Here is a 26,307-nt window from a genome sequence, read left to right on the forward strand (position 1 = left end):
GACCTTTATACAACAAGACGTACATACGATGTTCCGTAGCTATAGATAAGCTTTGCTCCTAAAATATATTTCTCTTGTTTTTCTCTTTCAAGTGAAAATAGTTTTCTTTTGTGGCGCAAACAATCCAGAAAAATCCATGAAAACTTTATTGAAGATCCCCCCAAACCTCAACCCCTAGACAATTTATTTGTGTATGGTTATAAATCTCTACTCAAAGCGCTAGTAACAAACAATGTAGGAAAGCTACTTTTTAATTATTAGTGTAAAAATTTGGACAATGAATGTTTGTACAAATTTTGTAATAAAAAATTCAAATAGTTTTAAAACCAACTATTGAAAGAAAGTGAATATAAAACTTTGTGTACCAGTATGATATACAGTTCAATGTCCCCTCTTCCCTCCCTGGAATCACCCCACATTTCATAAATATCCCCAACAATTCTAATACAATATCAAAATTGTGTGCATTTACATCCGCATTTACATACTGTTTTTATCATGGAAAAATAATAGAAAATAAATCAAAATGTTTGTTGAATGATAAGAATAAAGCAACTAGGATGGAATTATTTGTGCTTAGTAATAGTTTGCGGTTTTTATACCATAGTCAAATTATGTAATTCATATGCGAAAGTGTATGCGCACTGCACAAAATTGCCTTTCTTATTCTTGAGAATTTTATGGTGTGGGCAATTTGTAATATGTTGTTTTTTTTGGTAGCGTAGCTATTCTATAATTAGGATTTTTAAATAACCACGTTATTTATAATTTACAAATTGTATAAGTTTTTTTTTGATTTTGTACATGGATACAAAATGTCAAAAAAGGTCTATCATTTATTAAATGACTTTTATTTATCATTAATACGATAGGTTAATTACGACAGATAAATATGATATTTAAACAAATTCAAATATCAGTTTTAAAATATCTAGAAGAACAAATCCATAATGTATTGACGTAGCTACAAGCTCACACAAAGCTCTAGAGTAGCTCCGCTACTAACAACAAGTTATCGAAAATGATGACGGGTAAATTAATTCTGAAATAGAACTGACACAAGTGAGTACAAATTATATACGCATATTTTGGTCAATTTTGGTGTTTTTTTATACCCCTTACAGTCGGGCTCCTTGCCGCACCTTAACCCTTTACAGTCGGGCCCCTAAACGCACCTTAATCGGTCGGGTCTAATAGGTCTAAGTCAATTTTCGCTTCCTTCACCCTTTTATTTAACAACCTTTGTTTTTAGGTCTTTTTTTACTTAAAAATTTCAAACGGCTGTATTTTTCTTATTTTTGAAGCTAGAAGAAATTTTTTTTCCAGAAAATGTTTATCTTTATGTAAATTTTACATTAGAAATATCAAAATATAAATTTCAGCAGCCGCAGCTGTACTTGGCAGCTGTCAGCCGCCGCAGTCGGCGGTAGGCGGGAAAACGGCGGCGGATCTTCATGAAATTTTAATACGATATGTAGACATGTCAGAAAAGCTTAAGTTTAAAATTTGAAGTCTCTAGATCAAAAATTGCGGCCACAGGAGCCTTTTAAAGATTTCTGGAGACCTGGAGGATCAGGACCTGCAGGATCATACCTGGAACCTGAAAGTGACTTGAACACCTGTATTTCATACAAGGATGTACTACTAGAGGATTTTTTAGTAATTTGGTACGATAAAATGCTTTGTTTTAGTCAAAAAAATATTTTTGCTCTTTACCTGGATGACCCTGCCAGGTTTGCTGGCATCCTGTGCCCGCCAGGATGGAGATATTCAAAAAATTCCAACTCTCAGTTATGTGTCATACCCATACTTAAAAAGTCAAGCAGTTTGGGCTCTTTATCTTTCACACACAGAAAATGAGATAGAAAAAACCGGATGGGGGGGCGTTCAAGGACCCCCCCCCCCCGACCGTTAAGGGTTAATCGGTGGGGGGGGGGGGCGTTCAACGCCCCCTCTTATTATCTCAGTTCCTATTAGAGCTAGAGGGCTAAATTTTTGTGCAAGTCCATGGTTTGATAATGAATTTCCGACCTTTTATAAGTCTAATTCAATTTTAGCTTCCTTCACCTTGCTGTACTTGGCAGCTGCCAGCCGCCGCAGTTGGCGGTCGGCGGGAAAACGGCTGCGGATCTTCATGAAAATTTAATACGTTATGTAGACATGTAAGAAAAGCTTAAGTTTAAAATTTGAAGTCTCTAAGTCAAAAATTGCGGCCACAGGAGCCTTTTAAAGATTTCTGGAGACCTGGAGGATCAGGACCTGGAGGATCATACCTGGAACCTGAAAGTGACTTGAACACCTGTATTTTATAAAAGGATGTACTACTAGAGGATTTTTTAGTAATTTGGTATGATAAAATGCTTTGTTTTAGTCAAAAAAAAAAATTTGCTCTTTACCTGGATGACCCTGCCAGGTTTGCTGGCATCCTGTGCCCGCCAGGATGGAGATATTCAAAAAATTCCAACTCTCAGTTATGTGTCATACTTAAAAAGTCAAGCAGTTTGGGCTCTTTATCTTTCACACACAGAAAATGAGATAGAAAAAACCCAACTGTTAAGGGTTAAAAATGCAAAATATAATGATAACTATTAAAACAATTTTCAAGTATGACTTTTATCTTATTAGGATAACAATTAAATAAGAAAAATATTTTTACTATATGCAATTTGTGTTCAAACACCTAATTGAAAAATAATGCAAGATATAGCTTTTATTTTAAGTAAGACTAGGGGCAACGCCCCCTAGAAGCCTTTAGGTATTATTAAAGTGGGAGGGGGATAAGTCAACCGCCTTTCTACTTTTTAATTTGAGTTTTAATAAAAAATATTATAAAAAAATTTTGGGTAGGGGATTTGAAATTGGCGCATTTGTATAAACACCAGTTAATGTACAATACACCGACTCAGAATTTCCACTTTTTTTGAAATTCAATGGGCGCGCTATTTCAACCCATTCCTTTTATGATATAAAGACCAATGATACCAAAAAAAGTGTTCTGGTAGCTTTTTTTCAGCAATATGTCAAATTCGATTTTCATAAAAAAGGGAAAGGTTCTCCCCTGGGGGTGAAATTTTTTATTCTTTCAAACCATGGCTTTATACACCTTCCTGAATTCGTCTTGAAGAGTACATTAAGGATCAAAAAACGATTTTAAAATATTTTGATCATAGCAAGAGCTATTCTCAAAAAACTAACAATTTTGGCCATTTTAGCAAAATCAGGTGATTTTGACGGTTATTTGAGGATAACTTTTTCTGGGATCAATATTTTTAAAAAACGTTTTTTGATTCTTAATGTACTCTTCAAGACGAATTTAGGAAGGTGTATAAAGCCATGGTTTGAAAGAAAAAAAAATTTCACCCCCAGGGGGGAACCTTCCCCTTTTTTATGAAATTCGAATTTGACATATTGCTGAAAAAATAGTCTGAGAACACTTTTAAAGGTATCAATAGTCTTATATTTATGAATAGAATGGGTTAAAATAGCGCGCCAAAAAATTTTGCATCTTGAGTCGGCCTAATGTACAAAAATAAGGGGGGGGAACAAAACAAGTTTTTAAAAATCCGAGAACTCGAACTTCTGTCATCATGGAAAATGTTCTCAACTATTTTATATGGAATGAGAATCTTGTTTATGGTGGAGAATGCAGGGATCTAAAGGGATAAGACAATGAACGATAAATTGATGTACACCCCCTACCCCTCTATCATAATACACAAAATCGCCCCTTAACTTCTGAAAATTACAATTAGTGGTTGAAAAGTTTAGACACTCAAATAAATTAACCAACAAATCAAAATTCAATAAAAGTCTCCAAGGTTGTTAAGCAAACGAATTACAAAAAGGTGTTATAAGACTTTGTGGACTTGTTTACTAAACAGCCCAATGTCCCCTCCATTCCTGTAGAGAATGTGTCAACAGCAGGGAAACAAGAATAAGACAATGGATAATTAATTAATATATTTCCTAACAATAACACAAAGACTCTTTATGTAGATTAAATTTAATGTTGGAAAGGTTTCAGCACGCTTTCTTTCAGTTGTTGCAAAACAAGGATGACAACATCCATAAAAGCGAAGCACTGAAACGGTAGGACAAACGGACATTAACACTTTTATAGTGTCTGAACTGAATAATCAGAATATAAAAGTATAATAGTCAAAGCAAAATTGTAAGTAAATATGTTGAAAAACTGCTTGATACAGGATAATGTTTATGGACATACTTACATTCTTAGGACTTGATTATAGAGTTGCTTCGCTTATAATATTATTCTTTGTTGTCCAAGGAATCAATATACCAAAAATCAGATAAAACGGATATTTAGGTCACATAAAAATTTGTTGTTAAAAAAGTAAAAAATCAACATGTTTAAAATGGACGTACGGACATTCTGGTAATGATTATAGAGTTGCTACGCTTTCTAAATCGTACATAACTACTACAGGAATCATCATGCAAAGTTTGAAATAACCCATAAAAGCTATCTATCTAAGACGGACGGACGGACGTACGGACCTACCCTATTATAGAAAAGCTTCGCTTTTAAAAAGAAATGCAGTAACAACAAATTTCGAACAAATTTCCTAAATTCTAAGTATCATTATTTATCATGTATAGACGAACGTATAGTTTTTTGTATTAAATGTAGAAAAATGGCCCAGTTATATTTTAAGGGTAATATTATTGACCTATTTTAGATATCAGAAAATTCAGTTTAATTTGGCTTATTTTAAAATTTAAAAAAAAATGAAGTAAAATAACTGCAAATACCTTTAAGAATTATTTAGATAAAACTTGCAATATCTTAGAAAATAAAATTAAAACTTTCTTACTTTAATACATTACTGCTCTTTTTAGATCTCCAATATTTAAGGATACGCGGTATTAGCCTGTAGGGGCTCTATTTAAGGAGAGGGGCTAGAATAATAACTTAAAATCATCTTAAGACTTAATTTGAATGACCTATCCACTAAAAGAGCCAAGTAAAGTTTGCCTAAAAAAGAGAACACAATGGTTTTAGTAGTTGTTGAGATTTTAAGCCACATACAAAAAAAAGCACTTTTTAAATTTGTTTTAGATTGAAAATAAATATTCTGCTTATTAAGTTTTGACAAGTGTTTGGGTGGGTTAGTCATAATTTCTAATTTTAGAGCTTTAATGGATGTTGTCATCTTTGTTCCTCATAACTTTTTAAGGGGTAAGAAAGAGGGGTCCAAATGCAGTAACAGGGAACTTCCCTATAAATCTGGACCATCTTGTTGCACCATTGTGTGTTTTGTCTTGTTGATATTGTTCACAAACAACAACCACAAAATATATTACCCTATTTATTGAAAGCAAAGATATTCCACATTTAGAGGGTGCCATTGTTTCAGTCAATAAAAAATAACGGATTGCTCTGACATTAAAATTTAAAGAATAAAGCTTAAAAAGTAAAAAGCAAAATATATATATTTTCACCCTAGTGAACAACGATATTTGTAAAATAAATTAAAGTTATTAGTCATTTGAAAATAATTATCAATTTCAATCTAAAAGTACATTATGTTCTCTATTTAGTGAATTATAATCAAATTTCTCCCCTTTCTGCACTCAACTGCCATTTTCTAATAAAAATTTTGATGAAAAAATTGCAAAGGTTCTAAATTGATTGATAAATGGGTAAATTCAATTGACTTTTTATTCCCAAAAGGCATTTTTACCCAGAAATTATAATTCGGTTGCAAACTTTTAAAAAAAAAACATATGCTTTTCTACAATAAGAGTTTTCAGTCCTACGTTAATGAATAGATCTTTTTTTTATTAATTTAGGCATGATTGAATAGACCGATCTAGTAAACACTTTTACAAGAATTCATGTAAATATAACGTAGAAAGGATAGAAACTTATCAATTTCTGCTAGAAGTTTACTCTTTCGTTCTTTTTGCCTTCACTGTGTCATCCTTGATCTATATAAAGAAATTTATTTTAAGTACAATACCTACATATAAAATCAGGGAGGGAGGAAATTTCGGTTGTAAATTAAACCAAAACTTGCCTTAACTTTGAGTACTTTCTTAAAATCATGATTGGTTTGTAAAAACTAACAGTGTTCAAACGTTTCAACTAATAATTTATATTTTATTATCATTATCTATGTACATTAATTTATCATATTGACACTTAATAAAATTATTTGCTTGGTTATTTAAAGATAGTTTGACTATAGAAAAGCGTTTGATATTTTAATTTCTCATAGCACAAAATACCCAGGAAGGAATGGAACATTATTTAATTGTACTGGTTTGTACTGGTACTCAAAGTTTCATAGATTCAACAAATTGAGTAGTTTGTTGGTTCAAAACTTTTCAACCAATAATTTTTATCTACATAAGGGGAAATTTCGTTTATCATCATCGGCCTTTGTCTCATCCCTATTTTTAATTTTTAAAAGCGAAGCTTTTCTATAATTAGGGTCGGTCCGTCCGTCCGTACGTCCGTACGTCTGTAACGGATAGCTTTTTTCGTTAATTTAGGCATGTTAGAATTGTCCTATCTATTTCAAATTTTGCATGGTGATTCCTGTAGTAGTTAGGTACGATTTAAAAGGCGTAGCAACTCTATAATCATTACCAAAATGTCCGTACGTCCATTTTAAACATGTTGATTTTTTTACTTTTTTAACAACAAATTTTTATGTGATATAATCATCCGATTGATCTGATTTTTGGTATATTGATTCCTGGGACAACAAAGTATAATGTTGTAAACGAAGCAACTCTATAATCAAGTCCTAAATATGTAAGTATGTCCATGAACAATATCCTGTATAAAGCAGTTTTCAACAGATTTACTTACAGTTTTGCTTCGACTCTTATACATTTATATTTTGATTATTCAGTTCTGACACTATATAAGTGTTCATGTCCGTTTGTCCTACCGTTTCAGTGCTTCGCCCTTATGGATGTTGTCATCCTTGTTAAATTTAGAGCTAATTTGACAATGATATGAAGATATGTGTACTGTTTAGGTTCGAATCCTGGGAATGCCGGCCATTTACGTGGAGGAGGGATCCAGTGTTCAGCTGGAGTGTGTAGTTAGTCAGGTAACAACTTTTACAGCCGTCCGCGGATAAGAAAATAAAACAAAAACGATGAATGCTTACTTTAATTTATCAGTAAAAGCTAGCTAATAAAAATGACATCATACAATACAAATGACCAATAATAGGCCAGTATATATTTTACCCTTGGTCAATGCTTGCCTATCATTTGTCATTTACAATGGTTGACGTCATTCTTTATTAGGCACCATAAGCTGCTTCAAAGAAAGCAAATAACTTTATTTAACTTGATGTTGGACAAACGGACGGACATGACCTAATTAATGTATTGCGGCACCAATAACATAATTATACACAAAATTAGAACTAATAATGTCGCATAAATTTTCCCCATGTTGGTTTTTCTCATCCTTGGTTAATCCTTGAGACAAATTTAACAAATTTCATAGGATAGAATAGTTAGAGCCGCTATAGCTTTACTGTAAACTGATAATAATTGCTTTATAATACTTTATTTTAAGAGGGTAGGGGATATTCCGATGCTGTGAGTATTGGTGCAAAAAATGGGGACATGATTCCAGTGACGTCATATTTTTCTTTCCCGAAAAAGGGTAGGGAGGAAGAAAAAAAGAGATGGGAGAAAAGGGGGTTTCCCCATCTCTTTTGAAGAGATTTTCTTCCCCCCTTCCCTTTTTCGGGAAAGAAAAATATGACGTCACTGGAATCATGTCTCCATTTTTTGCACCAATACTCACAGCATCGGATATTCCTCATATTTGTATTATAGGTAGTTTTATTAAAAAGAGGTTATTCTTTCTTTAGGTTATGTCACACCACATTCTCTGGATAACATATTTAACTAATATTGTATTTATCTGAAAAGTTTGGAACATTCGTAAATTTTGAATTGTGAAATAAATGTTTATATTTATACAGGGTGATTCAGAATAAACTGCTTTTTCCGATTTTCTGATACAACCTGAAGGAAAGCAGAAAAATGATTATAAAATATGATATATAATTGTTTTTTTTTTCTGTATTCCTTCTGGTTGTGTCAGAAAAATGGAAGACGCACTTTTATTTAAATCACTGTGTATATTTGGTAAGATGCTTTCCAGGGTAATTTTTTTGCCGATATACTTTTTTATAATTGAAACTTTTTGCAAGTTCATGGTAGGATTTTGTTCCTCCACGGATTTTCTAAATTCAAATATTTTTTACGTAAACACCAATGTGTTTGGGGCTCTCACTGTAGATGTTTAATTATCTGTTAAGGAAAAGTAGGTGAAATTGCTTAAGATATAGAAAATCTTAAATTTAGTTCAAGATATTATAAAATACTTATTCTATTATATAAAACTGCTACGTAAAAAGAGGGGATGGAGGAGGTGCCTATCTACTTTTAATTTAAAATTTTAAAAAGTAAAATTTGGAGGGAAGGCGTTTTTTGAGGGGGGGATGGGAGATTGGGGGTACTCTTGTCAGAAATAGTTATAAACCTTTCTTTTACCTATATGAAGCCTTACAATAAAGGAGTACCATTGGATAAAGAGACCCTTTGCTAAAAAGGCTGAACTAATATGGTCTTGAAAACTAATGGATCTTTTATACAACACTTTTCTTTGTTGTTTCAAAATAGTTTTTGATAAAAACTTACGTTTTCCCTCAAAAATTGCCTAACCTTTGTCTTTGAACTAAATTCTTCGAAAACAAGGATGAAAGAAGCAAAGAAGAATGGATGTTAAATACGTGGATTTTGTGACAGTGAAATTTTGTCGCTTTATTTAGGTTGATGTAGGGATGAAAAATGTCATAAGGGGGATGGGATGAATTAGCTATCCCAATATTTTATCAAACTATGCGAGAATCTCTCACAATATCCCCTTATAATAAATCAAGTCACAGAAGAAAGTTGGTTAGGAGAAATATCTGAAAACTATCTTTTATGGCAGCTAAGAATGTTAGTTATCCTTGAAAATACTATAATAGGATAAGGATTCTTTAGTGTCATAATGAGGTCGGACAAATATATTCAAAATACTCGAGGAAATTTTAAAAGAATAGCTGTCCAATCAGATATATGCTTTAACAGGCATTTATATTCAAGATTAGATTCGCTACTAAAAAAATACTGTAAAAATTTCAAGTATTTTTTACAATGCATTTAAAGGTTTGCACGTCCCAACATCAAGTATAATTTCTACACTGTAAAAAAATACATAGTTGTACAATGAATTTTGAATTATGTGAAACTATGACAACTGATTTTTTTTACACTTACTAATCCACTTTTTGAAAAAATTGTGTTTAATGGTTATACAATGCTTCCAAGTTTAGCCTGGCTATGTGTATGGTTCTTTGATTACACAACTTTTGTATGAAAGTTACATATTTGTATGTATGAAAATTATAATTTACACCTCTCTAAGAGCTTTTCTGTGAAATAGAACATATTGAAAATTATTATGGAAATTCATTACAAATATTTTTGTAATTCATAAATAATTTATAAGCTATCATGATTTCATTAAAGACGTTTAAGTTTTCCTTAAAATATTAACAGTGTATGACCCAATTTTATATCTGTCCCATAGGAATTCACTTTTTCTTTGGTACTGAATATTTTTACATTCTTTTGCATTCATATAAAATACATGCTCAAACAAATTAAAACAATTTTATGTTAATTTATGAATTTATTAAACAAATGTTTAACTTTAACAAAAATGGAGAGTTTATTCTGAAAAATAAAAAAAAGTTATGGATAAGCAGACAATTAAATAGATGAAGTATTTTTTCTTTCTACTATATTGAATTATCATTTAAATTTCAGGCTGTTTTGACACCAAAATACATTATCTGGGAGTTCAACGGATCTGGTATAGGTGGCAGCACCTACACTCAGATTGACAAATCAACGACGACATCCACTCTGAGCCTGAACTGGTTGAGCGCGCAGAATGCCGGGGTGTACAGTTGCAAGCCTGCTCAATTGGACGCGGCTATTGTGCAGCTCTTTGTGCTGGACAGTGAGGGAAATCAGGTGGCTTTGCTAAACTCAGGTAAGGAACTGTTTTGAAGTTACGACTAACTAATCAATTTCTCATTCAGAAGCTTCACATCAAGAAATAATATAAATACAATAGAAAGATAAAATATTTTGTGGGAGTTTAATTTAGTTTGTAATTAAAATTTGTTAAAGAATAAAATTTGCTTAAGAAAGCATATTGTTGAAGATGCAGATTGTTGCAAATTTAGGTCAAACTAAAATGTTTTATATCAAGTTTTTTCCTGGTTCTGTATGATCAGCACAGCACAGATATCATTCATTCTCTTGCATCATTCTCAGGGATTGGAAAAGGAATGACAAAATTATCTTTTGTGGCTGTCCAACTAAAGACTGTGAGAAGCAAAGGGTTGATAAAGTTCTACCAGACAAAATTCTAGACAAAATCTAAAATTTCCTGGGGAAAAAAAATTAAGACATACTTAAATATTCATCATTTGGTTAATTTTGTGACGAAGGAATAACATCATTTCTAGAAGAAAAAAATTAACTGAAATTTCCAGGGAACTAAGGAAAGAAACAAAGAAATGTAGCTTGTTTTCTTGACATTTTGGGGGAATGGGGTAATAACTAGAGGAATTATTGGTTAACTACCAAGTTTTAACTATTTTGGGACAAGATTACTGCAATTCCCAATAGATTACTAATCTTCATTCTTTAGAAAAAGTGACAAAGAATAAATTAAATTTGAAGTTTTTTTATATCTTGTGGTAAAGATATTTAAATGTTTTACAAATCTGTTACTTGTTTTGTAATCATCCAACAGTAAAATCTACAAGGAAATATTTGGAATAGAATGGCTAATTTATTATTGTCCTATTCCTTTATCCCTGATAATTCTAAGCCTAATCCTGAGGATTCAACTAAATTGATATGAAGAATCTGAATGGACTGATTTGATGGAAAGTTTAACTTGATATCTTCTGTTGCACAATTTCTGAGTTGCAGTGTATTTTTAGATGTTTTATTTAAATTTAAACTAAAAGTAAATCTTTTTGGGGTTATTATATCTCAAAATGTTGGAATAACCTACTTTAAATACAGTACAAAAGTTAAAACATGATAAATAAAACAAACGTGTTTTAGAGTTCATAAGGTGCAGATGGAATAACTTTTATTGGCTGATATGATAATTTAGAACTTAAGTTTTCAACCTGTCAATTCATTTCCTTATAGTTTTCCTCTTTGTAAATTTCTTTATTTTAATATATAAAATTTTACAGAATTTTAACAATGTTTGAACTAAAAATATTTCTTTTAGAAGAAATTTTTGTAAAGGTGATCATTTAATTGTTAATTATTTATGATCAGTAAAATTTTGTTATTTTTTTTTGTTTTCATGTAATTTGACTGGGAGTAAAGGTATCTATATAAGTACCGAACAAATCTGTCACCCTAAATATCTTTTATGTTCCTCAATGTCTCTTTCATTGGACATGAATGTTTGATATTCCATTAAAGTTTATATTGCCAAAGTTTTCTCAAGATGTAAAGATGTAAAAATGACATTTTCCTTTCTCCTCTTTCTTGCTAATCCCCCTCCTATCTCCTATTGAAAACTGAAAAGTTGCAATCCACAAAAAAATGTTCACATTCTTATACCAACCCCATGAATGGTATGTGTAAGAGAGGGAGGGAATGCACAAAAGCTTTAAACTGGAAATAGGATTTATAAAATAATAAAAAAGATATATCTCATTGGCAAACACTATAGTACAGGAAAACAGAAATAACATAGAAATTATAAAGTTTGAAAATTCATGATTTAAAATATTAAGATCATAAACGAGAATTAAAGTATATTTTGTCAGCTTATGATGTTTAGCTACTTTGCTCTAAGGTAATAGCAATATTTGACATATTTTGAATATCATTTCTAAGGATTTGACCAAAATGTTTAATTTTTTGTTTGTTTCTAAGACAGAGCCAAAACTAAAGCATTTCTTTTCTATTGCAAAAAAAACATTTAAAAGCCTATTACCAGTTCGGGCTAACTGTGTAGGGAGTGAATGAAAAATCTTATCTTTACTTCAAGGCTGGTAAAGATCAGGAGAATTTTGTGTGGGGTAAGAAAACAAAGTATTATTGCATCTTCCAAAGTTTGATCTAGTGTACCTGTCTGTCTATCTGTGTGTCGGGTAGGTTTGTTGGACGGATGTGGTATTCAATCATAGATTATAATAGTCTACAATCTAGGTATGAAATCTACTACAGAAAGAAAAGAGCTAAGAATCAATTAGACTTTCATTATAATTTTCTGACAATTTCATGAAACTGTTGTTTCTAAAAAGTAATACAATGCAAAATACTAATTGAAGTTTTTCATATTGCTACAGTTTGAGACATGTGACAATCAAAAAAAGGTCTTTACTAATGTTGGTGTATTAGAAAAATGTCATGCAACCAAAGTTCACTGTTTGTTCTTAAATTCAATACTACAAAAACAAATACTCATACACATATGTTGTGAAAACAAATTTTTAAAACAATTTTCAAAAATATCTAAATACTCAGTTTCAATTTTAAAAGTTGAATTAATTGCAATTCTACCATAGTCTATGGTGGGTAGTCAGGTATTTGTGAGTAAGTGTGGATTCAAGTTGGTATCTGTGTCAATCAATACCTACAATTCAATTTTACTTTCTTCACTTACATATCTTATTCTCTTTGTTCACAACTGAAGGGCTTTCACCAAGGTAGAAATTCAAAACATTGTTCTAACAATAACGATACAGTACATCCTTACAATAAAGTAACAGGATGTCTGTCGGTTTGTCTGTGTGTTTGCACGTTTGTACCGAAGGATCTCGCTAACTGCTGAATCTACCGGGTTCTACTTAACAGGGTAGCTTCTCATAGGTTCTAAGAAGGTTTATAACTTTTTTGTTGGAGGGTACGACCACCCTCCCAAGAGAAATTACAAAAAAAAATCGAAAAAAAAAATTTGCATAGAGACTTGAACGCAACATAGAAATTATTTATCAAATTAGATATTTGAAATAAAAAAGCAAATATTTAAAGTTTCCTTAGAGGCCTCCAGGGGCGTACTTACTTTTGTTTTTAATTTAAAGATTTATTAAAAGTCGCATTTTTAGATAAGTAACATGTTTAATCTTAATGATCATATAAAATTAAACACTTTTTCTAAATAGCATACCTAAGAGAATGGCATTTCAAGTTAATTCATTGCAAAATTTTCTCCTGCATTAATTTTAGATTTAATTTCATTATTCGCCATTGAAATATCTGCACAGACACACACACACAAATACACACACCCCTCCATACACACACACACACCCCTCCATACACACACACACACACCTGCTACTACTAAGTTTTAGGGTTGGGCTTTAGTATCTATATTATATACAGTTGTCTTCATATAAGAAAATAATATATATTCATAACCGATTTCTTATTCAAACTGGTGGTGTTTACCCCTTTCGAACTTTAAAATCCCTCATTTTACCCCCTAAAAAAGCTTGAATGTCATTGGTGTTAGGAACAACCACGAAAATTGTCCAAAACATCTTTTTTTTGATATTATAACATCTACAATTATAAAATTATCATTTTCCGTGAAATTTTTTGGAACAAATGTAAGTTGATTTGTTTAGTGTAGAAACATCCATTAAAACTATCCCTTACACTTAAAACTTACTCAGCAAAATAATTTTCAACATTTTACTAATCCATTACCCTTGCATCAATTGCAATTACACACACCCACACACAGACACACACACACAAACATACAGATACTGCTTCACAGCAACTCATAATCATGGAAACTTTGGTTTAGGATATCCAAGCCAATTAAAGATTTTCTCTGGGGTTCGATCAGCTGATATATCCAGCTTTGAGGAATAGGACACTGGGTGAAAAAGTAATCTTTGTCTCCAATTTTAAAATTTTATTTTTATTTTAAAAAACCAATATAGAATGGATTCGTAATATTTTTCTGATTCTAAAGGTATATATGAACCCATATTTTTTATGTCTGTTTGAGAAATAGATTTTTTCAATAATTACTCAACAGAATTTTAGAAGTAAAGTATCAAATTAAAGATCTTACTATTTTTGTTCATATTGGCAATTTTCTTCTTTAATTTTGTTGCGTTTTAGTACCTTAAAACCGACTTAATTATTTTTTTTTAAAAACTTAAATTACTTCTAAAATAAGAGGTATACTAAAAAACCGATTGCATATCTGAATTCTCTGGAAAATTTTACATCTATTAATTACTAAAAGCACCGGCTAGCTATTCTAAATAAAAAGCAAAAAAGTTAAGACGCCTTCTTTAGATAAAAATACTTCCTATTTTTTCCTAGTTAAAAATTAACATTACTGATGTTTTATAATTAAAGTTGCTTTATAAATAGTGTTTGCAATACGATTTAAGTTAATAATGTTTTAAAATTTTAAAACTTAAATTATATTACAATCAAGATATGTCTGTTAAATGGGCAAAAAAAAGATAAGGATAAGATAAGGACCAATGGATCTATAGATTTGCACAATTTATGATAAATTTATGGATCCCTCAAAATTAAGATAAACATATTTATCCCTTCTCTAGATATATACCATTGGTGGATAGTTTAAACACTAAAGTTTTACTATTCAAACAAGATTTAATGAAAGTACCCATAGTTTTTTAACCAACTAATGAGAGATTATGTTTATAAAACTTGGGTTACCAATGCAATTTATTGTCTAATGTTACCTTCCTCCCTGAAAAAGAGCAAATTTCATCATGAACATCCAACTTTAAAGAAGGAAAATAGAAATGGAACTGAATGCATACAATACCTTTCTAGGCTTTGCAACCGACCAAATAGAAAATTTTCCGTTGTAGTCTTATCATGTGGTTCAGTGAGAACTGAAAAAATGTCGGCTCATGCCAAAAATTCAATTACTGCTGAATTTTTAACAACTTACTACTTTGAGGTTAGCTTCAGTCAGAGTTGTAACCCATGGGTGCAGAACCTTAAATCTGCTGCTATTTTTATCTTTAAAAGCCATTTAATTCCTTTTTTTGCTAAGCACAGCCAAATGCACATTGCTTTCCTTTAAATGCACAGCTGCCGAGCCTTCCAATATTCTTTCAACCGTGAAGAGTTTTTTCATACATTTAAAAACTTTTACCATTACAGTACAACCTTTTTTAAAAAAAGGTTAAAAATTGTACAATGCTTTTATGACTTATACGATTAAAAAGGCCCTGTTTCCCTATTACAAAACCCCTAAAGGATAAAGGCAAAGCCACAAGCGTTTCTAAAAGTTGGAACTTTAAGTGCAAAGAAAAATATAAGCTTTAGAAGGTAAAGTTAATAACTGTATGACCAAGCCAAAACTTATTTACAACAAGGATAACAAAATCCAGAATAGCAGAGTTTTAAAAAATCAGACAGTCAAACCAAAGTGCATAGGGTGATTGGCCTACTTTTATGTTTTAAATTCTAACTAATGCTATGCTTATAGATAGGATAATTTATATTTTCAAAATTGGAAATAAAAAAAGATTTAAGAAAACTTCTCATATTTTAGCTGTCTCAGGAATCATCATAAAATTTAAATTATCGATGATTATTCTCAACAACCAATTATAGTGTGGAAAAGCCTTGCTTTGAATAATAATAGTGTGTGTGTAAATGTGCAGCATTATCAAGTTTTATGTAAATTTTTATACTCTACTTCAATTTAAACTTTTCCAGTGCTAAAATTGGATAAAAGCATGGCATTGCAGAGTGGTGTGCACTCAATTCTGCAAAAAATATGAGGGGTTAATATACAAAGAAGATTGTGTTAGGTATTATGTATAGGATTTTAATGATCAAATTTCAATCTGTAATAACTTGCGTAAATGTCGGCCTTTGGTAACTAGTTTGTGAATGGAGATTTTTGAGACATAGTTGTAACCCCCCTATGTGATTCCAAAAGTAGCATTGTGTGTCCCTAGTGGCAACCCAAAAAGATGGAATGGTCCAGATTAGCCACCTTAAATTAAAGTTTTATTTTTTTAGGGAATGGGAAGGGCTGATATATTGTCCATTATATCATGAAAAGCCTACCTATAATCCATAATAATTTTGGAATAGGGAAAGTAAGCTTAGGCTACGGCAGCAGATTGTTTGATTGCTTACTGCGGCTGCAGCTATAGATTTGAAAAAATAATTGTTTTCAAATGTAACTGTGTCATGCTTATACTGGTTTTAGATACCAAGCACTGAATTAGTAAAAAATTTTATCATAACTTCTATCTATCTGCAATTCATTTAACACATTTTAATTATGTGATTTTTAGTTCATGATTCGCTTCTTTTTTATCATGTCACTTTTTTTGCAAGATACAGTGTGAAATGCATTTTTTTAATGAAAAAATGAAAAGCTAAATAGTTTAAATTTTTACTTTAAATAATTTTAGAATAATATTTATTTATTTTAAGAACAAGAATAAGTTTGTACCAATGTACCAAAAGTAACATGATGTCTGTCTGTAAAGGATCTTGCTAAATGATATGGTTCTCCCTTACAATGCAGCTTCTTAAATTTATGACTATTAGAAACTCATAAGAAAAAATTTAACTCTTAATTATCTTTTTCAAATTAAAGTTGAAAAGGGGTGAATGACTTACTTCGCACACAATCAATTTCCTCAAGTGCCCCTAGAACGTAGCCGCTAGTATCATATAAATCAAATGATTTTGAATAGTTATAAGATTTTATTATTAATTTTTAATAAAAATATTTTAATTTAACACAAAAATATAGGGTAGATCTATGAATTTTATACCTTTACTCTATAGCTTTGTCTAATTTTACACGTATTTTTATGTTTTTATGAACATCATTTAATGATTAATCATGATTACATATATTATTTTTTATTTTCAGGTATTTCCCAAAGTTCCCTGGCTGCAAGAGTGATCTGTATTTTCTATTCTATTCTAATAATATCAACCTATATCTAAATTTTATAATTATATACACTATAGTACATTGAGGGAGGGAGTGAACAATGACACTTAAATTAATCTACGTCCCTTTTTTCTCCTATTAATATGGAAAGATTATTTTAGTGTTCATTGGTCACTCCCTGAATCCGTGAAACAGTTATAAGCTTTCATTTCATAGTTTTGCATACAATTTAAAAATCTAAAATTTATGGTTGTAGGTAAAATATTTTAATATTTGTACTGTATAATTTTTAGTTAATTTTTTTGAAAATAAAGTAAAAGATTTAATATACTTTATTATTTTAACTTTTTGAATTAACTATTCAAATTATATCCAAAAATTATACAGTATAAATTATATCAATTACTGAAATTAAACAAAATTAATAAATAAAAGTCGTCAATTTTGTTACCAGTTTGATTATTGAATAAGGTTTTTTGTTTGTTCTTAAAAGAAGGAGAAAAAAATTCATTATATATTTTTATTACTTTTAAAAAATACTTACTTTTTCCTCTGTTCAATAAAAAAAAATAATGTAGGCAATCATTATGAACATTCATATGCAAGGTGTGACTTCTTTGCCGCATAACATTTCATCAGTAATTGTTATTGAATAGGCAAAAGATGTTGGTTTAAATATTAGGAGTGAATCAACGGGAAGGAGGCAAAATGTTCTTTTTTGATACAATACGGTTCTAATTATTTCAAACTGCTGAATCAAGGAAACACTTTTCTGCAAATGGCATTTTATTAATAATCAGAAAAGGTAATTTAAAAAATAAAAAATTACAGGGTAGATAACAACTTCATAGGATATAATGAAATATCATAGTTGGAAATATTTTTCTTTAAAAATAAAATTATTTCTATATAAAGTTTAGGTGTTTTTCTGTTTGTACCAACAGACATTGCTAACCTAAGGTAAGGGTAAATTTTTAGGAGATTTTTTTATTTCATAATTTTTTATGAAATTTCTTATCTTTCCTGTGATTTGATTAATTACCATTTTATAATTTTGTCTAAATTCTGATTTTCTTTCTATTTGTTTATTGAAATACCCCATTTTCAATAATGTCAAATAGATTTATTTGCACAAAACTGTATTTCAATTTTTTGCAAGCAATTATTTAAGCACAAAATATTTTCGATTTTTATATATATCTCAACCCCGGTGTATCTAAGGTTGTCCAAAGAAAATTGTCAATAATATTTTTGTCTCTTAACCCTTAACGGTCGTGGGGGGGGCGTTGAACGCCCCCCCCTCCGGTTTTTTCTATCTCATTTTATGTGTGTGAAAGATAAAGAGCCCAAACTGCTTAACTTTTTAAGTTTGGGTATGACATATAACTGAGAGTTGGAATTTTTTGAATATCTCCATCCTGGCGGGCACAGGATGCCAGCAAACCTGGCAGGGTCATCCAGGTAAAGATCAAAAATATTTTTTTTGACTTAAACAAAGCATTTTATCTTACCAAAATACTAAAATATCCTCTAGTAGTACATCCTCATATTAAATACAGGTGTTCAAGTCAATTTCAGGTTCCAGGTATGATCCTGCAGGTCCTGATCCTCCAGGTCTCCAGAAATCTTTAAAAGGCTCCTGTGGCCGCAATTTTTGACTTAGAGACTTCAAATTTTAAACTTAAGCTTTTCTTACATGTCTACATAATGTATTAAAATTTCATAAAGATCCGCCGCCGTTTTCCCGCCGACCGCCGACTGCGGTGGCTGGCAGCTGCCAAGTACAGCTGCGGCCGCTGAAATTTATGTTTTGATATTTCAAATATAAAATTTACATAAAAATAAACATTTTCTGCAAAAAAAATTTTCTTCTAGCTTCAAAAATAAAAAAATTACAGCCGTTTGAAATTTTTAAGTAAAAAAGGACCTAAAAACAAAGGTTGTTAAATAAAAGGGTGAAGGAAGCGAAAATTGACCTTGACTTACTTAAGGTCGAAAATTCATCATAACACAGGGGACTTGCACAAAAAAATTTAGCCCTCTAGCTCTAATAGGAACTGAGATAATAGGGGGGGGCGTTGAACGCCCCCCCCCCGACTGATTAAGGTGCGGCAAGGGGCCCGACTGTAAAGGGTTAAGTAATGTGATATAATGTCTTTTTTGTTACTAATTTTTATATATAAAAATAATATTTTATTGCATTCCTAGGGCGTCCTTTTTCATAAGATTTCACAAAGGTATCACTTTATTTTATTTTGCATGAAAACAAATTTTGAATTTAAAATATAAAATATTGTTTACAATTTATCAAGTTGTATATTAGTATATTGAATTAATGGTATTGTACAAAATATTTAGTAAAATAATTATTTTTTTTGTAAATTTTACTACGATAAAAAAGTATTATTAAAGATAATTCATCCGCAAGTAGTGATTATATTATTACAAAATTTTGTCTTTATTAAAGAGATTACTTGCAGTTCTAAAGTTTAAAATTATTTGGTCTAATCCTTGAAATTGACGACTGAGATTAAACTCTCTTATTTTAAATTTAAACTTATCTTTTTAATGTATTTCCCCTGTGTAGAGCAATATCCATTTAAGGTTCTGAAGTCTTTACTTAACCTAACCTAATATCAAATATTCATCAAAAAAGGATTTCCGTTGTGCAACTCATCATTTTCAATCATTTTCTGAAATTCATTTTTTCTAATTTTAATTTTAATAAAAAAATCTTTTTTAGAAAAAAAATAAGCTAAAGGATTTTTTAGAAGAGTGTCGCTACGAAATAATTATATATATTTGTCATATTTTTAAAAAGGCTCATATAACAGTTATTATACATATTTAAGTTGTATTTAAAAAAAGTATATTTCATCAAAATAAAAATAATTTTGAAAAATTTTCTTTTTAGACCAGGTCAGAGATAGGATAGGTTTTTTTGTCAACTTTAAAATGGTCCTATAGTCCACCAAAAAGGCTCAGATATTCATTTTATTAGTCAGTAGTCAACAATCAAAAAAGCCCATCTAACACGTTAAAAAGTCAGTCATTTTATCGTAAGAAACACCTTTTCAAGTTGCCAAAAAAATACCTGCCTTCATTTTTTTGACTTGGTCATATTTTTATTTTTTCTAAACTATTAATATAATATTGTTATATAAAATGTATATTGTAAATGATGATGTTAGATTATATTTATTAGGTGTATGTTTTATTAAACTAAATAAATTGTCATAATAAATTTTGTTTATTTTTATAATATTAATGCGGTTCTATCTTAATTCATTTAACGTCTAGTCATGCAAGTCTAGTAATAAAATGTGGAGTGCTCTTTGGTAGGCTAAACGATTTTTATCTGGTGATGGGATAATGGATGCCCAACAAATGTTTTAATAATAATTTTTGGACATTAGAGCAAAAAAACTTAAACATATACACTAAGAGATATAAGTTTTCCGGAATTTTAATGTAGGGAGTAGATTTGAAATCTGCATCAAATTTTAAGGATTTTTTATAAAATTCGTTTTTTGTAAAATTCTTTATCTAAAAGCGAAAATACATTTTAAGTTAATTAATTTTGACCAATAGGATAGGTGGATTTTAAACTACCTGCGCTCTAATTGGTTGAATGATGTACGACATCTAATCAGAGCGCAGATTTTTTAAATCCACCAATCACAGATGCCAAAATTAATTAACTTAATTTGTATTTCCGCTTTTAGATAAAGAATTATACAAAAAACGAATTTTATAAAAAATCCTTAAAATTTGATGCAGATTTCAAATCTACTCCCTACATTACAATTCCGGAAAACTTATATCTCTTAATATACACCCCTAACCATAGACGACCAAGAGGAGGGATTAAAATCATTTTCTCTTTTCATAATTTAGATGAGTACATTAAATTATCCACTCAAAGTTACGGTCGAAGAGTGATTCCAAGCTTACTAAAGTCTTTCAGGTATTACACCAAGAACCTGGAATCTGTTTTGAAATCTATTTTTTTCTTTTTTATAAAATATATGTTGTTTTGTACTATTTTAAGATATTTTCCTTTTTGCTTTTTTTAGAATCTACTTTGAAGTCTAAGAAATATTTTGGTTATCTACCTGGATGACCCAGCAGCGTATGGTGGCAATCTGAAGCCGCTAGGTGATAGGAAATAATTGAATTCGTTATTTTTGTTTACCAGCCTTCTTAACCTATGACATAATAAAATGAACCATTATAATGGTGACATATTAGTCCTATCCCAGTGACGTTTTTTATATCCGAGTAGTTTTGTAATTGAATATTTGAACTACGAAATTACTAACTAACTGCTACACCCCTAGAGGCCATTTGGGATACTTGAGGTAGGATAGGGGGAAGGACGTTGACCATCCCTTCCATTTTCAAATTATAGTTTTAAAACGAAAAAGCTAGGAAATATTTTTTTTTTGGGGGGGGGTCATTATTTTTGATTGACGATATTTCTTTACAGGATGGTTGATCCCTTCCCCAAAATCTGTACACCTTCCAGGACCTATTTTATATAGGAATATATGTAATATCTAGAGCCACTGAAGTATGAATTTCAACTTTAGAAAAAGTCGCTCCGCTGCCCAAGAACATAATTGTCCATTTTTTTATTAAGTAAATTGTAAACCTAACTGAAAAGAAAATAATGGATGTTCAAACTTTTAGCATTTGTCTTACATTTCATTGATAGGACAAAGGATGATAAATTTTTATTTCCCTGGTTTCTTAATTATGCAAATTTTTTTTATATTTTGGTAGATTTAATAAATGGTTAAAAGTGGGATTCAAAATGGTGTTCATTGTGTGATATTACCCAAGCTAAAATGATTGAAAGTGCTATAGTGTCCTACTATTTTCAAAGAGTGTATTACCCAATCTAGATCATCATATTATAGAAATGAATCTACTTTATAATTTAGATAAATGTTTGTCTGTTTGACCTACTCAGGGAAATTTGAATTATTTCTCTTTGGAGGGTGGTCGTACCCTCTTCTAAAATAGATACAACCTTCCCAGGACCTCGAGAAGCATCGCTGTAAATGAGAACCATATCGGTTCAGCGATTACCGATATACAGAGGTGTGAACAGACAGACATATTCATACACATTCTGTTACTTTTCAAGGGATAAATAAATTATAAACAATGATGTGCTCTTTATGGTCATGATTATTCTCTTGTTCTCTTGTTTAATACACTGCACATAAATATATCATACTTAGTTGACATAATATATTACTCATACCTAATAATAACTTGGACACTATATATATTGCTTACGGCTACGTCCCTAGAGGCTTCTAGGGACAATAAAGGTGTGAGGTTAAAAAGTTGACACTTTCCCCATTTTCAGTTTGAGTTTAAAAAAAAGTAAAATATTTTTTTAGGGTTGGGGTCATATTTCATTGGGAGGATGGAATTACCCTCTACAAAAATAGTTTAAAACCGAACCTTTGGCCTATAAGAACCTTCACTGTAAAGGAGAACCATATCGATTCAGTGGTACGCGAGAACCTTCGCTACATACAAAAAAACTTTCTACTATAATAAAAGGATATCAGGATCCGTAATTAGTAAATTTGACCTATAAGAACACAGTGCAGTAACAATCTGACCATATTTTGGTAAAAAATTTAACAAATTTTAGTACAAAAGGGCACTTATTTTTTTCAATTTAATCATAGGTAATAAGTCATCTATAAAACTAGCAATTCACTACTCATGTGCGCCTAAAAGCCGGTAGTGAAGGATAAAATAATTGCATGACGTCATCCTTGTGAAAGTAAATGTTTGCAGGTTATGACAATAATTAAAATTAACGAGGTTAGTGTTGAAACAATGAACAAAATAACCAGGGATCCTAATGGATAAGACGATGGAAGATAAAATGATTGTAAAATAAACTAAATTTCTGCATGTGAAATTGAATAATTGTGGATATTGTTAGTTTGTACCAACCAATCAAATTTTACAAAGGTCTAACGTTTTTTTTACATGAGATGCCATCTTCCTTCTTCAAAAAAAAATGTTTAAAAAGTAAGCTTCATAAAAATAAGAAATGATATTATCCTATTATATAAAGTAGTAAGCTTTTTTGTCTGAAGCGAAGAATTTCTTAACCGCTGAACTGTTATGGTTCTCTTTTACATTAAAGCTTCTTGTAGGTCCCAGGATGGATTTAGGCTATTTTATTTTCAAAAATAAGTCTGAGTATGGTTGTAGGCTATTTTTCTGCCCTTCCATATCCTTTGGGATATAGAGTCCCTAGATGCTAGCGTACTAAAAAGAAAAGGAAGAAAGACAAAATTCCATATTATGAAAGAGAAAGTAAAAAGACAAAGAAAAAGAAAGGAATAGTTTTGCAGATTGTGTGCGCTAATTGGCCACTTTTTAAACCAAAACTCATTCAAAGTTTTGATAGGTGAAGTCATAGTAGAGTTCACCTAGAATAGTTATATATCGCATATTATTATAGACAGTTTTCCGCAGATATTAAAATTGAAAATTGTAAGATTCTGGAAACCCAACTAAACTTCTTTTACAGGGTTTCCAAAGATTTATGGAATACAATCTTCAAGCTTCTTCAGGATAAAGGATCAGATTTTTCAGGCAGACTATACTGAGTAAAAAGATAAAATAAAACAAAGATGACAACATCCATAAACAGGAGAATTATATCACATAAATTAACATGCCAAGTTTAAAATAAAAAGGACAACTCTAACATGCCTTAATTAACAATTAGAGCTATCCGTCACGGACGGATGTACGAACAGACTAAGCATTTATAGAGAAAACCTTCGCTATTAACAATACATTTTGCTTCAGTTATAAAATACAAACAGAAAGTAAATGCTACAAATCATACTCATAACAAGAATGACAACATCCATAAAAGCGAAGCACTGAAACGGTAGGACAAACGGGCATTAAAACTTGTATAGTGTCAGAACTGAATAATCATAATATAAATGTATAAGAGTCAAAGCAAAATTGTAAGTAAATTTGTTGAAAAACTGCTTGATACAGGATAATGTTTATGAACATACTTACATTTTAGGACTTAATCATAGAGTTGACTCGCTTATTACATTATACTTTGTTGTCCCAGGAATCAATATACTAAAATCAGATCAATCGGATAATTAGATCACATATAAATTTGTTGTTAAAAAAGTAAAAAAAATCAACATGTTTAAAATGGACGTACGGACATTTTGGTGATGATTATAGAGTTGCCACGCTTTCTAAATTGTACCTAACTATTTAAGGAATCACCATACAAAAATTTTAAATCGAAAGGACAATTCTAACATGCCTAAATTAACGAAAAAAGCTATCCGTTACGGACGGACGGACGGACGTACCGACCCTAATTATAGAAAAAGCTTCGCTTTTAAAAATGATATAATGTTCTGTCTATGCAGACGTTGTCTATACTAGAGTTATGGAATAGTCACCATGACAGTTTACAACAGAGATACCTAGAGATACACAGTTACTCTGATAGTTAGGATACAACAGAGATACCTAGAGATACACAGTTACTATGATAGTTAGGATACAACAGAGATACAGTGTTATATAATAGTCACTATGATAGTTAGGATACAACAGAGATATCTAGAGATACAGAGTTATGTAATAGTTACTATGATAGTTAGGATACAACAGAGATATCCAGAGATACAGAGTTATATAATAGTTACTATGATAGTTAGGATACAACAGAGATACATAGAGATGTAGAGTTATATGATAATTACTATGATAGTCAGGATACAACAGAGATACATAGAGATACAGAGTTATATAATAGTCACTATGATAGTTAGGATACAACAGAGATACATAGAGAAACAGAGTTATGTAATAGTCACTATGATAGTTAGGATACAACAGAGATACCTAGAGATACAGAGTTATATAATAGTTACTATGATAGTTAGGATACAACAGAGATACCTAGAGATACAGAATTATATAATAGTTACTATGATAGTTAGGATACAACAGAGATACATAGAGATATAGAGTTATTTAATAGTTACTAGGATCATTAGGATACAACAGAGATACCTAGAGATACAGAGTTATATAATAGTCACTATGATAGTTAGGATACAACAGAGATACATAGAAATACAGAGTTATATAATAGTTACTAAGATAATTACGATACAACAGAGATACCTAGACATACAGAGTTATATGATAATTATTATGATAGTTAGAATACAACAGAGATATCAAAAGATATAATTTACTAAGATAATTAGGATACAACAGAGATACCTAATGATACACATGCATTTGTATTGTTATTAGCTTTATTTACCTTTAAACTATCTCCCTCCTATCTATGTATATTTAAATCTTTTTTTAAAAAAAGGACTCAGAACACAATACAACAACACCAGCATTGTGCAATTCTCAGGGATATAAGGATGAAGGTATTAACTAGAATAACAAAAACTTTGTGCATACATAGGATTCCTATTTCTAAATATCTAAGTAAACAAAAGTCGTTTTTAGATATCTTATGGCATTGCAACAATTAAAATCTGAAGCATTATATCCTTCATTTATTTTGGTACTAGTGGCTGTAACAAGAGGCCTCTATGAGCACCTAAGGAAAGGGGGGGGGGGAGGGAGAAAGTTGACCATTCAATCTTAATTTTAGTTTACAAAGAAGAATTTTTAAAAAGTTCTGAGGACATGGTTTTTAGGGGCAATTTGCTTAGGTGGGTTAGTTATAATTTTCACCTGGACCTGTCAGACGCTACAAGAAGGAGAACCATATCTGGTCAACTGTCAGCGATCTTTACCTACACAAAGATAGACTTCTTGTTAATTACTAAGTATATTTGCGATAACTTTTATTTAATAGATTCTTCCAATTTTTAACATTTACAAAACGGCTTGCTTTATTGCTTCAAGATCCATGTCAGATCTATATAGGAAATAAATATCTATAAATGAGCTCAAGTTTCCAAGGAATAAATGTTTGAAACTCATAGTGCTTCAATATTCCATAATAAACTCTCATTGGCCAGAACGATAAGGCCCATTATTTTACTTTATTAAAAAAAAAATCAATTTTTTCCTTTCATGTTGCTATTTACATTATATTGAAGAATTTTATTTCTAACCATAAAAAAGAAAATTCAAATTTATAATATAGTAAATTTAAGAAAACTCTGTTCTAAAAGAATTCGATTATGGCTGCACCCTTTGTGTGT

At 30.6% G+C, this 26,307-nt stretch overlaps 1 protein-coding gene across 1 annotated transcript in view; it reads left to right on the forward strand.

Moving 5' to 3' along the window:
• Window positions 1-18,312, forward strand: part of LOC145330885 (lachesin-like) — a 109,650-nt gene extending 91,338 nt beyond the window's left edge. Inside the window, exons 6-8 of the mRNA XM_080175555.1 lie at window positions 7,014-7,088; window positions 9,880-10,108; window positions 17,015-18,312. Of these exons, the coding sequence (XP_080031681.1) occupies window positions 7,014-7,088; window positions 9,880-10,108; window positions 17,015-17,091 (381 nt within the window). The 3' untranslated portion in view covers window positions 17,092-18,312. The remainder of the gene's footprint in view (window positions 1-7,013; window positions 7,089-9,879; window positions 10,109-17,014) is intronic.
• The last annotated feature ends 7,995 nt before the right edge of the window (window positions 18,313-26,307 follow it).

The sequence above is a fragment of the Acartia tonsa genome, chromosome 10, assembly GCF_053477335.1.
Source record: "Acartia tonsa isolate MP-2025a chromosome 10, ASM5347733v1, whole genome shotgun sequence".
Taxonomy (NCBI): Eukaryota; Metazoa; Arthropoda; class Copepoda; order Calanoida; family Acartiidae; genus Acartia; species Acartia tonsa.